Source organism: Hydractinia symbiolongicarpus, chromosome 1 (genome assembly GCF_029227915.1).
Source record: "Hydractinia symbiolongicarpus strain clone_291-10 chromosome 1, HSymV2.1, whole genome shotgun sequence".
NCBI classification, from domain to species: domain Eukaryota; kingdom Metazoa; phylum Cnidaria; class Hydrozoa; order Anthoathecata; family Hydractiniidae; genus Hydractinia; species Hydractinia symbiolongicarpus.
The window spans coordinates 25,816,725-25,835,029 of record NC_079875.1 but is presented as its reverse complement, the minus strand read 5'-3'; the positions used below and the strand labels follow the sequence as shown (position 1 = coordinate 25,835,029).

Sequence of the window (18,305 nt, the reverse complement as noted above, 5' to 3'; positions counted from 1 at the left end):
TCTATCTTTTTACTTAAATTTTCACTTTTCTTCGTTATCGATCCCCCCATAGCCATCTATATTTATATAGATCAACGTAAAGTTGTGCTTCAATTAAATCCAAGAAAAAGAACAAGAAATGATTTTGCAAAAAAGATATAATTTTACTGTAGCTAGCAGTACCTATGTCGTCTATATTATTAAACAACAAAACTATTCTGATTTCAAGGAAAAACATGGAAAAAACGCAATTAGCTGTAAAGAACACAAAGAAGCTTTTAACAGCTAATTATACTAGGTGTAGCATCGGCTAACTATATATTGTTACAGGTTAATTATCAGTTCACTTTACAACTAAAATATATAAAGAACCTGAGACGAGGTTGTCGTTCCCAAATGACAATTATCTTGTATCAATATGAAAAATCGCAAATATATGACACTTGTCACTTTGAAATGCCTGGTTTATCAATAATACGGCTGAAATATATAGAACCTGAGATGTTGTTGACCCTAAAGTACAACTTTCTTATATCAATACTAAAATCGCATATACATGAAACTGGTCACTTTGAAATGCTTCGTTTATCAAATTTACGGCTAAAATAGTTAGAACCAGAGACGAGGTTGTCGACCCTAAATGACAATTATCCTTTATCAATGCGAATTATCGCAAATATTTGAGACTAGTCACTTTGAAATGTCGCGTTTTATCAATTTCACGGCTAAAATATGTAGAAACTGGAGACGATTTTGTTGACCCTAAATGACACTTATTCTGTATCAATACGAAAAATCGCAAATATATAACAGTCGTCACTTTAAAATGTCCCGTTTTATCAATTTCACGGCTAAAGTATATAGAAACTGGAGACGATTTTGTTGACCCTAAATGATCCTGTATCGATACGAAAAATCGCAAATATATAACAGTCGTCACTTTGAAATGTCCCGTTTTATCAATTTCACGGCTAAAATACATAAAAACTGGAGACGATGGAAGGATGATCTGGAGTTATTATTAACTGCCAGTGGTATTACTCAAGAAGCACAGAAAAAGGCTTTAATTTTACACTGCGGTGGTTGAGATTTACGAGAGGTTTATCGCACGTTAAAAGCAGATACGGACACATATGCAGACGTCATTCAGAAACTCGACACATATTTTAAACCGAAAAAGAACATCAGGTATTAACGTTATGTATTTAACAAACAAAACCGAAGGATGGCGAAAGTTCAGTTATTTATGTTACAAAATTGAAACGATTAGGTGAGTCATGTGAATATGCTGATTTAAATACAGAAATCAAGGACCATTCCATACATACTTGTACATCGAGCTCGCTACAAAAGAAACTTTTACGTGAAGACACATTAACCCAGGAGATTTTATTAAAAGTAGCCAGAAATGGAAAATATCGTTATCCCAGGCAAACGAAATGAAAAACCCCAACGATGAGTCGATCGAAGAATTAAATCGTGTACGAGGTAAATTTAATAATCGTCACAAAAACAAACAGCAGAACAATTGTCAAAACTGTGGAGAAAAATTCTTTCCTGGACACTTATAAAGTTGCAAGGCAATCGGTAAAATATGTTACGAATGTGGAAAGAAAAATCATTTATCGGCAGTTTGTTTATCATCGAAGCATGGCCAAAATTATCAACGACACCATAGAGATTTTAATTGCGACCGAACGAGAAAACGTGGTAACCAAGTACAAGAAAATGCGAGTAACAGTTCTATATCTGAGGAAGAGAGTGAGAATGAACATTCTTTATTCTCTGTCGAGAACAACAAAGTTTTAAATTCTGTTACAAATTGCGCCAAGATTTTAGTTGAAAATGTACCAATTAAATTAATGATAGACACTGGGTGTACAACAAGTGTCATAGATCGAGAAACATTTAGCAAATTAGAATCTAAAAATTTAAACGTTGTTTTGAAAAGTTCAAAAACAAAACTTTATCCTTATGCTTCACAGCCTGTGAAAGTTGTTGGTAAATTCAACGCCCTTTTTGAAACAAAGAAACAAATGTGCTCAAGCGTGATTTGCGTAATTGACAAACAAAAAGCTGGAAATCTATTGGGTATCGACACCGCAAAACAATTGAAACTAGTAACAATCGCTAATGAAATTTCAACCAATGAGAAAATTCGAAATCATCATACCGAAAATCAAAACGTTGTACCGAATATACCGCAAGAAATAAAAACTTTAATAAACGACTTTAATGAATGTTTTCATGGTACCGGAACGATGAAAGATTACGAATGCAAACTACATGTCAAACCGGATGTTCAGCCGATTTATCAAAGAATGAGGAGCTATCATATACATCTTCAAAAACAAATAGACAGTGAAATTATACGTTTAGAGGAAGCTGGAATTATCGAGTCTGTGGAAAGACCGCAAGAATGGGTTTCAAATTTAGTAGCCACACCCAAATCATACAACTCAGTACGAGTATGCTTAGATGCTCGCAGCATCAACACTGCGATACAAAGAGAAACGCATCCAATACCGACCCTCGAATCTATACTTGATGGCATGCATGGGAGTAAAATTTTTAGTAAAATAGATATGAAAGAAGCATACACACAAATAATGCTTGAGGAAGAATCGAGAAAACTGACAAATTTTCACACGTCTTTCGGCATTAAAAGATTTAAAAGATTGTGCTATGGATTAAACAATGCTTTTGAAGTATTTCAAAGATCATTGGATCAAACCATTGGTAAATTACGTAATGTGAAGTGCATTTCGGACGATACTATTGTTTACAACAAAAATTATGCCGAACATTTAGAAACTTTAAAAGATTTATTTACAAAAATAAAAGAGCTAGGACTGCGTTAAAACAAACGAAAATGTGTTTTTATGAAAGAGTCAATCTCATTTTTCGGAGTTGTTATTTCTTCGGAAGGAGTCAAGCCAGACCTAGAGAAAATTCAAAGTTTGGTAGAAGCATCGCACCCAACTTGTGTTACTGAACTAAGAAGTTTTCTTGGATTAAGTACTTATTTGTCAAGATTTATTGACAATTTTTCAAACAAAACTGTACCGCTAAGATTATTATTAAAGAAAGGTACGAAATTCATATAGGGAGCTGAGCAACAAAAGCATATGACGAGTTGAAGGACTGTCTAGTAAGCGATAAAGTAATCTCATTTTACGACCCGAATCTTAACACGGAATTAGTTACCGATGCATCAGGTTTTGGTATAGGAGGTGTACTTTTGCAAACCGACACCGACGGACATCAAAGACCAATATCATTTATATCGAGATCATCACCAGAAACCGAAAAACGATATGGTATAACAGAAAAAGAAGCACTGTCTGTAGTTTGGTGTACTGAAAAATATCATCATTTTTTATATGGTATGAAATGTAAATTAACAGTTGATCACAAACCACTTCAGTTTATATTTAAACCGCAAGCAAAGTTAAGCTCACGAATAGCGCGTTGGCAGCGAAAGTTACAGGCATACGATTTTGATATCAACTATGTTCGGAGAGAGCAAAACATTGCCTATTTTCTGTCACGACAACGAAATGCTCAACCATTGGACGAAGATCGCACAAACCAGTATATCAACTTTATTACGAAACACAGCACACCACATGTCAATTAGTCAAAATGAAATCAGAAATGAATCATGTAAGGATTGTGAACTTCAGTTAATCTCACATGCAATTAAAACTGGAAATTGGGACAACCTTAAAGAATACAAAATTATGCAACAAGAGTTTTGTGAAGTCGATGAAATTAATCTCCGTGAAAATACAATTGTATTACCAAAATCACTTCGACAAACAGCTATCAACATCTCCCACCAAGGGCACTTAGGTGTTTAAAAAGTCAAGAATTTACTTTGCAGCAAAATTTATTGGAAAGGCATGGACAGTCATATCACGGAAGCATTATCGAAATGTAGGGCCTGTCAATCTGTAGGACCTTACTATGTACCAACACCACTAATACCTTTACCATTACCAAACCATCCATAGGAGGAGCTAGCTATCGATTTATTTGGTCCACTACCATCTGGAGACAAACTGTTAGTAGTAATGGACCTGTATTCAAGATATCCTATCGTGGAAGTTGTGAAAAACACTACTATTTCAAATATCATCAACAAACTAGAGAATTTTCGTTATTTGGATATCGAGAGATTGTTCGTATGGAGAATGGACCCCCTTTTAGTGGAAATGATTGCAAAAGGTATTTAAAATTATACAATATCAAAGCCAAACATATTACACCCTATTATCCACAAGCAAATGGTCAGGCGCGGATCCAGGGTTTGTCAGATAAGTCGCGTGACTAAGTGTAAATTTATCGAAAAATGTTAGCCAAGCGAATGATGTCGACAATCCAGGTGTTACAGTTAAAAAATCACATTGTAATTTATTTACGGCAAAAAGCCATGGTTCACAGCCCTCTCCATTTCGCCTATGGCGATGTTGACGTCAAAGTTGTGACGTCGCTACCATATAGACTAAGAGGGTTGCAAATTATAGCTTACAGATTTTGACTGATTCATTTTGACTAATCAGTCACTCAGTTAGTCAAAAATCAAAAAGCTATGGCCCGCAACCCTCCCCATCTCACCTAAGGGGCATGTGACGTCAAAATCGTGACGTAATTTTCACACTCTATGCGTAGTCCAACAATATGTGGCCCGCAGCCGGCGTAGGAAATTTAGGTTCCGTACTGCGTGGTTACTTATAACCTGTTAGGCTATAGTTTTAACTCCCATCCGTCAGGATTAGTCAAAGACTCACGCCTTTTGGCTTGGATTCTTTCCGTGCTATTATAGCTACTGCGGACATGTTGGCGCGGGTGCTTACTGATTCAAAGTGTGATAATGTTGAATCTGTTCGTAAAATCCAAAAAGAACTTTTAGAAAGTGCTTATTCTCGGACATTTTTGTTGTCTGGGGATATTTATCCCTTGGTTGGTAAAAGTCTTCATCGGAATTCAGGTATATATACATTCCATCTGAGGCGAGGTGTGAAGATAAAGGAATTATTGCTTTAAGGTGAGAAGTATGTTTTTTACTCTCCAACACACCTTGCATGTATTTAAGGGTTTTCAGTATATTCGCTACGAAAAGCTAGTTGTGGGAGAGCTTTTTACAACAGACTATCAAGAACAAATACAAAAACATTTAGCTAATTAGCTATAGCTAGCCAGCTGGCTAATTGTTTTTGGAATATGAGCTTTGAACAGAATTTTCAGCATTGTGGAGGAGTTCTTTCTCAATTAATATTTGTGTTGGTATTAGAAGCAAGAACTTGACATCTGGATAAGTAAGGTTGGTGAAGAAAATAAACAACTCTTCGAATGGCTATTAGGAAACAAAGTTTGTTGAGTGAAAGGTCATGGTCAAATGTATTATACAGCTCAGCATCGTTGGTATTGGTAGGTGATAATTCTCTTGTTGATATTTTGAGAACCTTGACATCCATAGAACTTTTCTTGCATCCTTCTTTTTATTCCAAGCATCCTTGTTTTCAATTGCTTTTAAAAACCAAAAGGCAAATATTTTTATATCTGAAAAAAGTTTATTCAGATTTTCCCTTTCCCATATTGTTTGTGATATGACTCTTTCTCCTGAGGAGGCAGTTAAAGCCGAAGCAATCAACATCTGTACCCCCAGACGTGGTCTCCTTTTCTATCAATACTTGCCTTGTCAATAGTAATAAAGAGAAAAATTAATACGTTTTACCCACAGTTCGGCTTTTTACGGATTCGAACTCTCTTTACACAGTGTATATTGCTATGCCCATCCATTTTACCTGATGGAGATCAGTTAAAAATTTTATTTTGTTATGAAGGTAATGGTGTAGACTTCAAGCCTTGTTCCAGGTTGCAACCTTCTTAAGCGAAAGTCGCATTTTCCTATTTCAGCATGCAAAAAAGCAGAAAATTGCCCCCTCTTAATTCTTCTTAAAGTTCAAACGAAACTCGAATTTAGCCCTATGAATAAACAAATATATCTGAAAAAATACATGGGTTGAGGTGTATGTATCATATCACGTGTATGTACATTTCATCTTCATTATCCTGATCTTTCCATATTCTTATTGTTTTTGTTATGGTTGTGTTTTATTTTGCTGTCCATGGCTGGTGTGATCACCTAGTCATGCTGATGAAGCCTGATATTGGCAGAAACAGCAAGAGTTTATAAATATTGAAATATATTCACAATTGTCTCACTTTATTGTAGTTAATCCCTGTTAATTTTAGTGCTTTTATCTATCTAAAATAAGACGTGTAGGACGGAGAGTTGATTCTTATAAAAAATGTTCTTGGAGATTTTCTTATAGCTTACCGTTTCTTTTCGTCAATTTTATTAATAACTAGATAAATCGGTAGACAATTTTCGGCGATTTTTGTACCCGCGAAGCTTAAATTAGCGAAAGATTCTGACCCCACCTGGGAGGGGGGGCTTACAGCGCCCCCAGGACCCCCAGCTGCAAAAATTCAAGACTTTGTCCAAATATTGCTGCTGCGCAGCAGCAATATTTTGACTAAGTCTAAAAAATGTGTGGATCCGCCCCTGATGGTGTAGCAGAAAAATTCATGAGAGTTATCAAGAAAACCATCCGAATAGCATCTTACGACAACAAAAACTGAGTAAAAGAATTAAACAGAGTGTTATTAAATTACAGAACATGTTGATGTTCTGTAAATTAATAACATTCTGTTTAACACATGGTAACTGGTCAAACGCCTTCCAGTTTACTGTTCAACAGATGCATCAATAATAATCTAGCATTCATCGATCAGCCAAAACATCCATCAGATTCAGAAGTGAGAAATCGTCAAGAAGCTATCAATCGAAAAACGAAAAAATGGTTCAATCAAAAAAAGAAAGCAACCGAATGTGACGTAGCTATCGACGATTACGTTATCCTGAGGAGAGAGAAGAATACTGATAAAACGAAGTCGAAGTATTACAAAACGATTTTTAAAGTTAATGACATCAATCATAACATGGTCACAGTGATAAGTGAAAGAGGAAATAAATATACAAGAAATATTACGTATGTGAAAAAAGTACAATCACCTGAAACAGAAAAACCAGCCGAATTACCGCTCAAAAATAGCAAACTTGAAAGACAGAAGTATCCATTACAGAACAGACAGAAATTTTATGGACACAACTGAAAATGAGATAACAGTCCCAGTAAACACAAAGACGTCTTAAAGACGTCTTTTCTCGTCTCTAGCTCGTTCGGACGTCTCTCGACCAGAAAAAGACGTCTTAAAGACGTCTTTATAAGCCAAGTCAAATCTCGTTCAAAAGAAACGTCTTAAAGACGTCTTTATTTGGTCTCCGTTGGACCAGTTATATCTCGTTCAAAAAAAACGTCTCAAAGACGTCTTCATTTGGTCTCTGTAACACCAGTAAAATCTCGTTGGAAATAAACGTCTCAAAGACGTCTTTATTAGGTCTCTGTAAGACAAGTATAATCTCGTTCGAAATGAATGTCATCATTTCTTTTCGTTTTAGAGATAATTTCTCAAGAAACAAATAACTACGTTATTTCTTTGCCCATTCTCAATTATTGGCGTAGAAATAAACGTTTTTGATATTTCAGAATTTTTTATACAGAGGTAGCCAAAAATTCGAATTAAATTTGTCAAAAAAGGATACATTTTAGAATGAAAACAGCGTTCGAATGACCGCATAGAAGAAACTTGTAAAGAACATCGTTCTATTTCAACAAATGTTGCATTTGACGTTTACTTTTGAAGTTAAAGGAATAATGTGCTCCATAAAACAACAAGTAAATAGCAAAGCAAAAGGCTGTATTTACCCGAGATATGAATGGACAATAAAGAAAATATTTTGCTGATTAAAAGTAAGTATCTTAGATTTTTTTTGTACTTTCTCGGGCAGAAACATTTGCGATCTTTGGTCTTCACCCGGAAGAGTATGCTTACGAGTTATTTTAAGCCAGTTTGAAATCAAGGGGAGCTTTCATCAACACTTGGGAAAATAATACTTTAAATGCTTAGTCTTAGCTTCACTATACCTTCCACACTTCAAGTGCACGTTACACATGTTCTGAAGTTTTAGACCTATAAAGTTTGTTCTTGAAAAAAAAACAGTAGCTACTTTATATATTGGCGTAATGACTGAAATGCATTTTAATAAAGGGTTGTTTGGAATATATCTTCAAAGAATAAACACATCATCCAACGTGCACAATATGACAGATATATTTTACAAGCAGAGCTCAGACCGAAGTGTTAGTGATTGGCGAAAATAAATTGACGCTGTTGTTCAAGACAACCTTCAAAGATATTAACTGTTATTGTTCATGGTCAACAATTTTACTTTTGTAGTATTACACTGTATATTTTGTGTTATACATGCACGCTTTTTTATAAGCAAAACAGCTTCAAATGCTTGATTGTTGCTTATCTGTTGCTCATTGAACATTCATCTTTTAGAACAAGAAAAGTTTCCGAAAGTATTTAATGAATTTGTTTTCGTTTTTGTTGCTTATATAAAAGCTTGTATGTGATTTTATTTTATTCTTATTAAACTGTTTAATTATATAAATGATATAAATATCAAGTTTTTATTAAATACTTCATCATCGTTTTCTTAACTTTTTTTTTGTTTTGGTTTGTGACACCTCCATCAGAATTAAAATTACTAAAACCCCAACACCCATAAGCTAAAATTATTTGGAGCAGGCCTGCCTTGGCAGTATAACGTTTGAAAGAGACTAAATAAGGACGTCTTTAATGCGTTTTGGTACCTACGGGAACGTCTCAAAACCGTCTTTAAAACGTCTTTAACACGTCGCAAAAAGACGTCTTTTTACGTTTCTTAAAGACGTCTTTAGGCGTTACGATTTTAGACGGGTCAGAGACGTCTTAGAGACGTCTCATTTGGTCTTTCAAAGACGTTTTAAAGACGTGTTTAAGACGTCTCGTGTATACTGGGAGGGTGTACAACGTCGTCTCAGGTTCTATATATTTTAGCCGTAAAATTGACAAACGAGGCATTTAAAAGTGTGCCATGAATTTGCGATTTTTTGTATTGATACAAGATAATTGTACTTTAGGGTTAACAACGTCTTAGATTCTATATATTTTAGTCATAAAATTGATAAACGAGGCATTTCAAAGTGTGCCATGTATTTGCGATTTTTTGTATTGATACAAGATAATTGTCATTTAGGGACGACAACCTCGTCTCAGGTTCTATATATTTTAATCGTAGAATTGACAAACGAGGCATTTGAAATAGACGAGTGTCATGTATTTGCGATTTTTCGTATTGATCAAGATAATTGTCATTTAGGGACGACAACCTCGTCTGAGGTTCTATATATTTTAGTCGCAAAATTGACAAACGAGGCTTTTAAAAGAGACGAGTGTTATACATTTGCAGTTTTTTGTATTGATGCATGATATTTGTCATTTAGGGTCGACAACCTCGTCTCAGGTTCTATATATTTTAGCCGTAAAATTGATAAAAGTGGCATTTCAAAGTGACGAGTGTTATATATTTGCAGTTTTTCGTATTGATACAGGATAATTGTCATTTAGGGTCGACAACCTCGTCTCAGTTTCTATATATTTTAGCCGTAACATTGATAAACGAGACATTTAAAAGTGTGCCATGTTTTTGCGATTTTTCGTATTGATCAAGATATTGTACTTTATGGTCAACAAAGTCTCAGGTTCTATATATTTTTCGCGAAACATTGATAAATGAGGCATTTCAAAGTGACGAGTATCATATACTTGCGATTTTTTGTATTGATACAAGATAATTGTCATTTAGGGACGACAACCTCGTCTCAGGTTCTATATATTTTAGCCGTAAAATTGATAAACGAGGCATTTCAAAGTGTGCCATGAATTTGCGATTTTTCATATTGATCAAGATAATTGTACTTTAAGGTCAACAACGTCTCAGTTTCTATATATTTTAGTAGCAAAATTGACAAACGGGGCATTTCAAAGTGTGCCGTGTATTTGCGATTTTTCGTATTGATGAAGATAATTGTACTTAAGGGTCAACAAAGTCTCAGGTTCTATATATTTTTTGCGAAAAATTGATAAACGAGGCATTTCAAAGTGACGAGTGTTATATATTTGCATTTTTTCGTATTGATACAGGATAATTGTAATTTAGGGAAGACAACCTCGTCTCAGGTTCCACATATTTTAGTCGTAAAATTGACAAAATAGGCATTTAAAAGAGACGAGTGTTATATACTTGCAATTTTTCGTATTGATACAAGATAATTGTCCTTTAGGGTCGACAACTTCGTCTCAGGTTCTATATATTTTAGCCGTAAAATTGATAAACGAGGCATTTCAAAGTGACGAGTATCATATATTTGCAATTTTTTGTATTGATACAAAGCAATTGTCATTTAGGGACGACAACCTCGTCTCAGGTTCTATATATCTTAGCCGTAAAATTGATAAACGAGGCATTCAAAAGAGACGAGTGTTATATAATTGCAATTTTTCGTATTGATACAAGATAATTGTCATTTAGGGTCGACAACCTCGTCTCAGGTTCCATATATTTTAGTCGTAAAATTGACAAACGAGGCATTTAAAAGAGACGCGTTTTATACATTTGCGATTTTTCGTATTGATACAAGATAATATTCATTTAGGGACGACAACCTTCTCTCAGGTTCCATATATTTTAGTCGTAAAATTCACAAACGAAGCATTTAAAAGAGACGCGTTTTATATATTTTCGATTTTTCGTATTGATACAAGATAATTTTCATTTAGGGACGACAACCTCCTCTCACGTTCCTTATATTTTAGTCGTAAAGTTCACAAACGAGGCATTTAAAAGAGACGAGTGTTATATATTTGCAATTTTTCGTATTGATACAGGATAATTGTCCTTTAGGGTAGACAACTTCGTCTCAGGTTCTATATATTTTTCGCGTAAAATTGATAAACGAGGCATTTCAAAGTGACGAGTATCATATACTAGCGATTTTTCGTGTTGATACAAGATAATTTTTATTTAGGGACGACAACCTCGTCTCAGTTTTCATATATTTTAGTCTAGGTTCTATATATCTTAGCCGTAAAACTGATAAACGCGGCATTTAAAAGAGACGAGTGTTTCATATATTTGCGATATTTCGTATTGATGCAGGGTAATTGTACTTTAGGTTCAACAATCTCGATTCAGGTTCGATATATTTTAGCCGTAAAATTGACAAACGAGTGATTTAATAGAGACGAGTTTTTCATACATTTGCAATTTTTTGTATTGATACAGGATTATTGTACTTTAGGGTCAACAACTTCGTCTCAGGATCTTATGTCTTTAACATGGAGTTGGTAAACAAGGCATTTCTAAGTGCCGAGTGTCTCATATATATGCGATTTTTCGTATTGATACAGGATAATTGTACTTTAAGGTCAAAAAATCGTCCCAGGTTCTATATATTTTAGCCGTGGAATTGATAAACGAGGTATTATAAAGTGACGAGTATCATATATTTGCGATATATACAAGTCAAGAAAACTTGTTTAGTGCTTCTTACGTTCTTGATTAAAAAAAAAAGATTTTGATGATAAGTCCAGAAAGAGCCAGAGGTGTGTCTTAAAACAAATTCTCTTACTTACTTCTGTTAGTCAACTAAATTTGATGAATTATACCTTCTTCTTCTTAAGAAGTCATGTTTTGAAATTTGTTAACGTAAATTTATGAAATAAATAAGAAACCTATTCTACTATAACCTATAGTTCTAATAAAAAAGACGATATATGCGTTTAATAATTTGCTTAGGTAAATTGAAAAATATAATTGTCAGAAAATTTTCTTAATTTTTCTAATGTTCTTGTAATAAACGTTTGATAGAGTTATTACAAGCAACATCATAAGCAGTTTCATTCCTTTTGTTTCGTATATTGACATCGATGTGTGGTATAGACAACAACAACTTCACACAATCAATACGACCGAAACAAGATGCAAGATGTAATGGTGTGTAATTGCTATTGTTTACATTGTTAATGTTTGTGTTGTCATGATTAATTAAAACATTCAAAGCATCATGACGACCATAACATGCACTGTAGTGATATACATTCCATTTAATTTTATCCACAGAATTCACATCGCTACCAGCATCAATCAAACATTTCACTATTGATGGTTTATTGTTCCATGCTGCTATAATCAACAGTGTTTTTCCATCATTACCTCTCATTTTAACGATACTTGGATGATCGATAAGAATCGTTTGAAATGTCTTGACATCGCCATTTTCAATGATTGTTTCAAGTTCTAAACACAAGTTATGTGGTATTAATTAAAAACAAAAATGACAACGGTGGAAACTTTAAATTAAAAAATTATTGTCATGGAATACTTTCTTTCTCAAATTTCTGACTCATGAAATAAATTTGCGCTAAATGAAACAGGGCCGAAGTTCGCAGTCGGCGCAAAATTTCAATAGTAATCTCTATTTCTAACCTCTTAAGTTTTAAAAACATTTATATAGTCAATTGTCTAAAAATTAAAACTTTAAGAACATAATTGTTAATAAGTTTATTTGGGTTATGTCATTTTTCGTAAACAATAAAAATTAAACTCATCATTTTTTAAACTGATATACGACTAAGTGTAAAAATTTAAAGTGCATATTTGATATTCTGTTTTATTATTAATGTAAATTCCCTGGAAACAAAGTTGCCGCGGGCGTTCGCAGTTGACTTGGGTGACATCTTCGTTCAATGTTTCCATTTTTTGCACGCATTAGTTTTATTTACAGTCCTCTGAAAGAAGAAAAACGCTGTTAGTTTTTATCCTCGATTTTGATTAGGTGCAACCTAACAGTGTGCAAATTTTATACCGCAAGTTTATCATATCTAGTGCCAGTTAAAAATTTTAAACTGCGAGTTTAACGTATCATATTGCGAGTTACAAATTTTAAACTGCGATTTATCATATCTAGTGCCAGTTAAAAATTTTCAACTGCGAGTTTAACGTATCATATTGCGAGTTACAAATTTTAAACTAAAAAAGGAAAACAGGAAAATAAAAATCATATAAAAAACGAAATTTTTTTATAAAAAGAATCTCCACATGCTCTTTCAAGCTATTCTCTTTTAAAAGAGCCTAATTATTGAAGAATAAAGATTCTGGGTGAAAGTTATTGAGAGCCAAGAGAATTTACATTTTGTATTGTTTTTACTTTACGACGAAAATCAGGTTGTTCTTAGTTTTAGAAACAACGATTTGAACCTAAAGTTGTTCTTTTGTTATTTGTATTTGCCAGAAAGGAAAGGCTCCTGTTCTTATAAAATTATTTATGTAAGAAAACCGTGGAAGTCGCTGCTTATAGCATGTATTTAGTCGATATTAGCAAGCAGTAGTTGTACGGGAGGGCAGGGATGGATAGTTCAGTGAGGAATTATCATTAGTAGGTGTTATCTAGGGCGGCAGTTTTATTTGGATTCTTAAAGAGTTTTTTTTAAATTTTAAAAGTGGCAAGTGACATTACAGTAACACGGTGAGTTGTTAAGAATCAAAATGAAAGGAGGCAGACTGGCTTTGATTGGCTCAGCAAGTATAAATATTTAGGGGGAAGAAGTGGAGAAGAACATCTATTGTGCTACGAGTGGTGAAAATTGGAGTAATAGTACTACAGTAAACTACAAGTGGTAAAAAATGGGATTGACAGTACTGTTAATCATCAAAAACTACATATAGGGACGAATAAATTAAGTCTAATTTCTGCGTAACGCCAGAGAACTAGCCCCAGTTTTTCTCGCCTAAAATCTCTTTCAGCATATCGGTTTTATCTTAAAATAATTTAAGTTTTGGCGAGAAAATTTTTTTCAAAGCCTAGCGTACAGATCTGAACAGTACTATGCACAGTACACAGCAACAAGAAAAACTTTCAAAGTTGATGAGTGTTAAGAATTAATAGCATTGGAATAATACTTTTGCTTACTAAATTGTTTTCTTCGCCATAGTAGGATTATTATATAAAAAAAGAACATTTAAAATTTACAATAAAATACACGAAGCTTTTTGTAAATAAAACTTAACATATTCAGGTAAGTAAGGATTATTTACGAAAAGCTTCGTGTATTTTATTGTAAATTTTAAATGATCTTTTTTATATCACTTGTGCTCAAGTTATTACATATACAACCTGTTTTAGGTAGTAATAGTCTTTTAGCAATACCACAATTACTGTGTGTCGAGAAAAATTAACCTATCTCCACCACATAAAAAGCTTCATACCTTTAAAAGAGTAACGCTTCTCAGCAAGCTGGAAACTTTTTGGCTTTACATCACTAAATAAAAACACCGTTAATTATATTACTGTTATCTTTTAACCTTTATCAATCTGTATAAGCATTTAACAAACAGGCTGTACAAACATTTTTATTGTATGCGACAAATATTGAAGCAGTTGTAATGATATATCAATCATTTAAAACAGTTCAATGACAACAAATTCTGATTATGATCAATATGGTGATGTGTAGAGACGATGACAAGTAACACATAGAGGATTTAAAATATACCTACTTCTGTTGTTGTTTTCCAGAAGAAGGATTTACAATTGGTTTCTCGTACTCTATAAGATACAATAAAAAATTTTTAAAATTCACATAATTTATGTTAAAACTTTAATGAATAAAATGAAAAACTCACTTTTCAGACTTTCAACTAAGTTCATTAGATCAGTTGTTAATTGGGAATAGTTGGGTTGGGTTTCAACTTCATCAATCAAGTTTCTATAAACAGAACATTCATTGGGATCTACACCAACAGTGGTGACGTCATCTATTGAAATATTTATTTCTCCCAATGGATTTGACAAAATATCTGCTTTGTTCATTTGATGAAGATGTGAATTGAATGTTGGGATAGTTCTTGGAAACGAGGATAGCCTGCGAAATTGTCGTTCAATTTCCAACTTTTCTGTAACTAACTCAAAATGTGATTTTAAATTAAAAGCTTGAACGTAATCTGCAAATTCTTGTACTTTCTTACTGTCGACAAAACCATCACAAGTCAATTTTGCTTTAAATTCTTCAGATTTCTCATCGAATATCCGCAATAGATCTTCTTCTTCTTTATTTACCATTTTGAGATACTCTTCTAATCGTTTTAACTTTCTTTCTTTTAATTTTTGAACAAATACTTCCCTTTCTTTCTCTAAATTTGTTAGAGCGTCACTGTATTTTCTTGTTAACTTTTCCAACACCACTTTTGCTTCATCGAATAAAGTGATAAACGATTGAAACCACTTTTTGGCTTCCACACCAAATTCATCTATCGTTTTGATTCTGTGATTCTTATGTTGTCGGTGTTTGCAATAAACACATGTTAACAAATTTTCACAATCAATACAGACAAATTTTGCAAGCGAGACATGTTGCGTACACAATGGTTGAAGTTCTTGCAATTTTGGATTGAAAATGACATTGATATATGATTGTTGGAACAAGAATGAAGGTTTTGACATTTTTCACAGATCTTTAAACTGCATGTTGTACAGGAATAGCTGCTTATCTGCTTACATTCTTTACTTTGCTGACATAAAGATTTAACATTTTTACCCGTTGACCTATGGATAAGGTAATAATAATTCTATATTATCAAATTATATATCCTCATATTCCATTATAGTGAGTTTCTTGACATATGCTATACAATTTTTATAACGACCATGAGCTGCGATTGTTCTTACTTTGTTTTTATATTTTGAACACTTGTTAGCTACGATAAATTATAAATATTTGATATAAATTTGTTTGCTTTAAAATATCATTTTTCTATGTTTGTTATTCTTTCCTGAAGAACTATCAGATTTGAAAATTTATTTTTTGTTTACATCCAAACGAACTGAAATGTTAGGAACTAAAAACTTTTTCTTAAATTATGTCTGTGTTATTTCCTTGCGCGTTTTTCTATAATAAACATTCCTACAATTGAGAGAAATACAAAATGAGCGTCTTTCAGTATTATGTGCATACAATTAACTTACACTTTGTCCAAAATGACAGTTAATGCAAACACTTTCATTAATGAGGAAGTTGTTTGTTCGTGAGTAATTATTGTCTTTTTAGTACATCTCACTGGACAAGGTAGTTCAGCACTACCATCTTCCATAAACACTAAAATACCATCTAGACAAGCTTGACAATAAGTATGTCCGCAGTTCAGTTGTTTAGGCTGATGATAGGTGTCCAAACAAATCTTGCATTCCAACATTGCAGCAAGCTCAACTTTTGATAAAGCCATTTTACTTCTAAAAATAAAAATATTTAAAGAATCTTATTTATTACTGCTGAGTGAGATGGTTCAGTATATTATTGATGAACAGTATTACTTCAAATGCTCGGGATTAAACTTTTGTTAAGAGCAAACCTCACCACGCATTCTGATAAGAAGAAACTTTTACAGTGATTTCACACAGTTAAGTAAGGTTTAAAAATATACAAGTAATTTAAAAAATGTGTGAATCAGCATAAAATTTGAAAATATTATCTGCATTCCCATGCATAAATATTCATGTCAATGACATGATTATTTATGTATAGGGATGCATAGCTTTTGAATTCAGCATTTGTGCATTTTCTTATATTGTTTAGATCGATGCTTACATTACGATGCATGACAAATAAAGTGTACTCTGTGTCATATCACTACGAGCCAATAAATTGAATAAAACTAATATTTTGTGAAAAAAGAAATTAAGAATCGAGATTATGAATCTAAAAGTATACCCCTCCAAAATTCAGCATAACCACCAAACATTAGAAACCTAGAATACACGAAATTGTATCACACCCACAATAACAGATAAGCTTTTGCAACAAACAGCCTTTATTTAAGCAAATGCAATATATAGCTTTCTGTAAACCAATAAATTTACATTTCCAAACCAAGTATATAGTAAACGGTTAAAGTTATTTTATATTTTAGGTCGTAACATATTCCCCCTTACATAAACTCTGTCGTGGAATTATTTTTAAAATTATTTATTATTTTTTAAAATTATTTATTTATTTGAAAGAAAAAAATGATGATAATCTTTTAAAGTCCAGCCTATCACATATTGCGGAAAGTTATTACCACGATTACCGACCCAGTCGCGAAGTTATCAAAAAACATGGTATCCTGAAAAAGTTGAAGAAAAACAATATTGTTATTTTAAAGCCGGACAAGGGAAATGGGGTAGTAATCTTAGACAGAAAGGATTATGAAAAAGGCATCTTGGATATCATTTTAGATACTACTAAATTTAAAAAACTCGACGAAGATCCAACATTGAAGAGAGAAGGACAGTTACAACGTTTTCTTTAGAATTTAAAGAAAAAAGGTTTTTTTAGTGACAAAGTGTACAACGATATATATCCCAGTGGTTCTTAACCGGCCAGAATATACGGCCTTCCTAAAATGCATAAATCTTTTGAAAATTTACCTAAATTTAGGCCTATTATATCTTCTATAGGCACATGTAACGATCAACTTGCCAAGTTTTTAGGTGGTTTATTATCTGCTGTAATTCCCAAGGATTACTGTACTGCAGATACTTTCACTTTCGATGAGGAATTAAAAAAGGTGAGTAAATCCGACAAGTTTATGGTTTCTTTTGATGTTTGTAGTCTTTTCACGAACATACCATTGAATGAAACATTAGATCTTGCAGTTCAACTTGTAATTGCCGGAAATCGTAAACTCAAAATCACAAAATCTGAACTAAAACAATTATTCGTTTTTGCAACGTCATCCTCGAATTTTTTGTTCAATAATGAAATGTATGAACAGGTCGATGGTGTTGCCATGGGCTCGCCGCTGGCACCTATTTTAGCGAATCTTTTCATGGACGTTAAAGAAAAGGAATGGATAAAAAATTACTCGGGTTGTGGCCAACATACTACCGAAGATATGTGGATGACATCTTTGCTTTATTTAACGATGAAAGTGAAGCTTTGGCCTTTTTTGAATACTTGAATCAGAGACACCCTAATATAAAATTTACCTTAGAAAAACAAGTTGATGGTAAACTTCCTTTTCTTGAGATTTTAATTGAGAACACCAGTGACCAATTTTATACTTCTGTGTTCCATAAGTCAACCTATACTGGCCTTTTAACTAATTATTTTAGTTTCACTCCCAAAATCTATAAAATAGGTCTCATTAAAACACTAATTGATAGGACTTTCAAAATTAACAACAGTTGGAAACACTTTGACATTAAATTAAGGCTCTGACTGAAATTTTGAGAAAAAACTTTTTTCCTACAAAACTGGTAAACCGCCAT

General features: G+C 33.1%; 1 protein-coding gene across 1 annotated transcript; it reads right to left on the bottom strand.

Annotated features, from left to right (window-relative positions):
• Positions 1–11,435: 11,435 nt before the first annotated feature.
• LOC130648322 (putative ankyrin repeat protein RBE_0319) lies at positions 11,436–16,163 on the bottom strand. Its single transcript, XM_057454368.1, has 5 exons — positions 16,023–16,163; positions 14,684–15,602; positions 14,558–14,606; positions 14,267–14,319; positions 11,436–12,298 (listed from the first exon to the last, which is right to left on the bottom strand). The coding sequence occupies exons 2-5, from the start codon at positions 15,498–15,500 to the stop codon at positions 11,841–11,843; spliced, it is 1,377 nt and encodes a 458-aa protein (XP_057310351.1). The 5' UTR covers positions 15,501–15,602; positions 16,023–16,163; the 3' UTR covers positions 11,436–11,840.
• Positions 16,164–18,305: the final 2,142 nt, after the last annotated feature.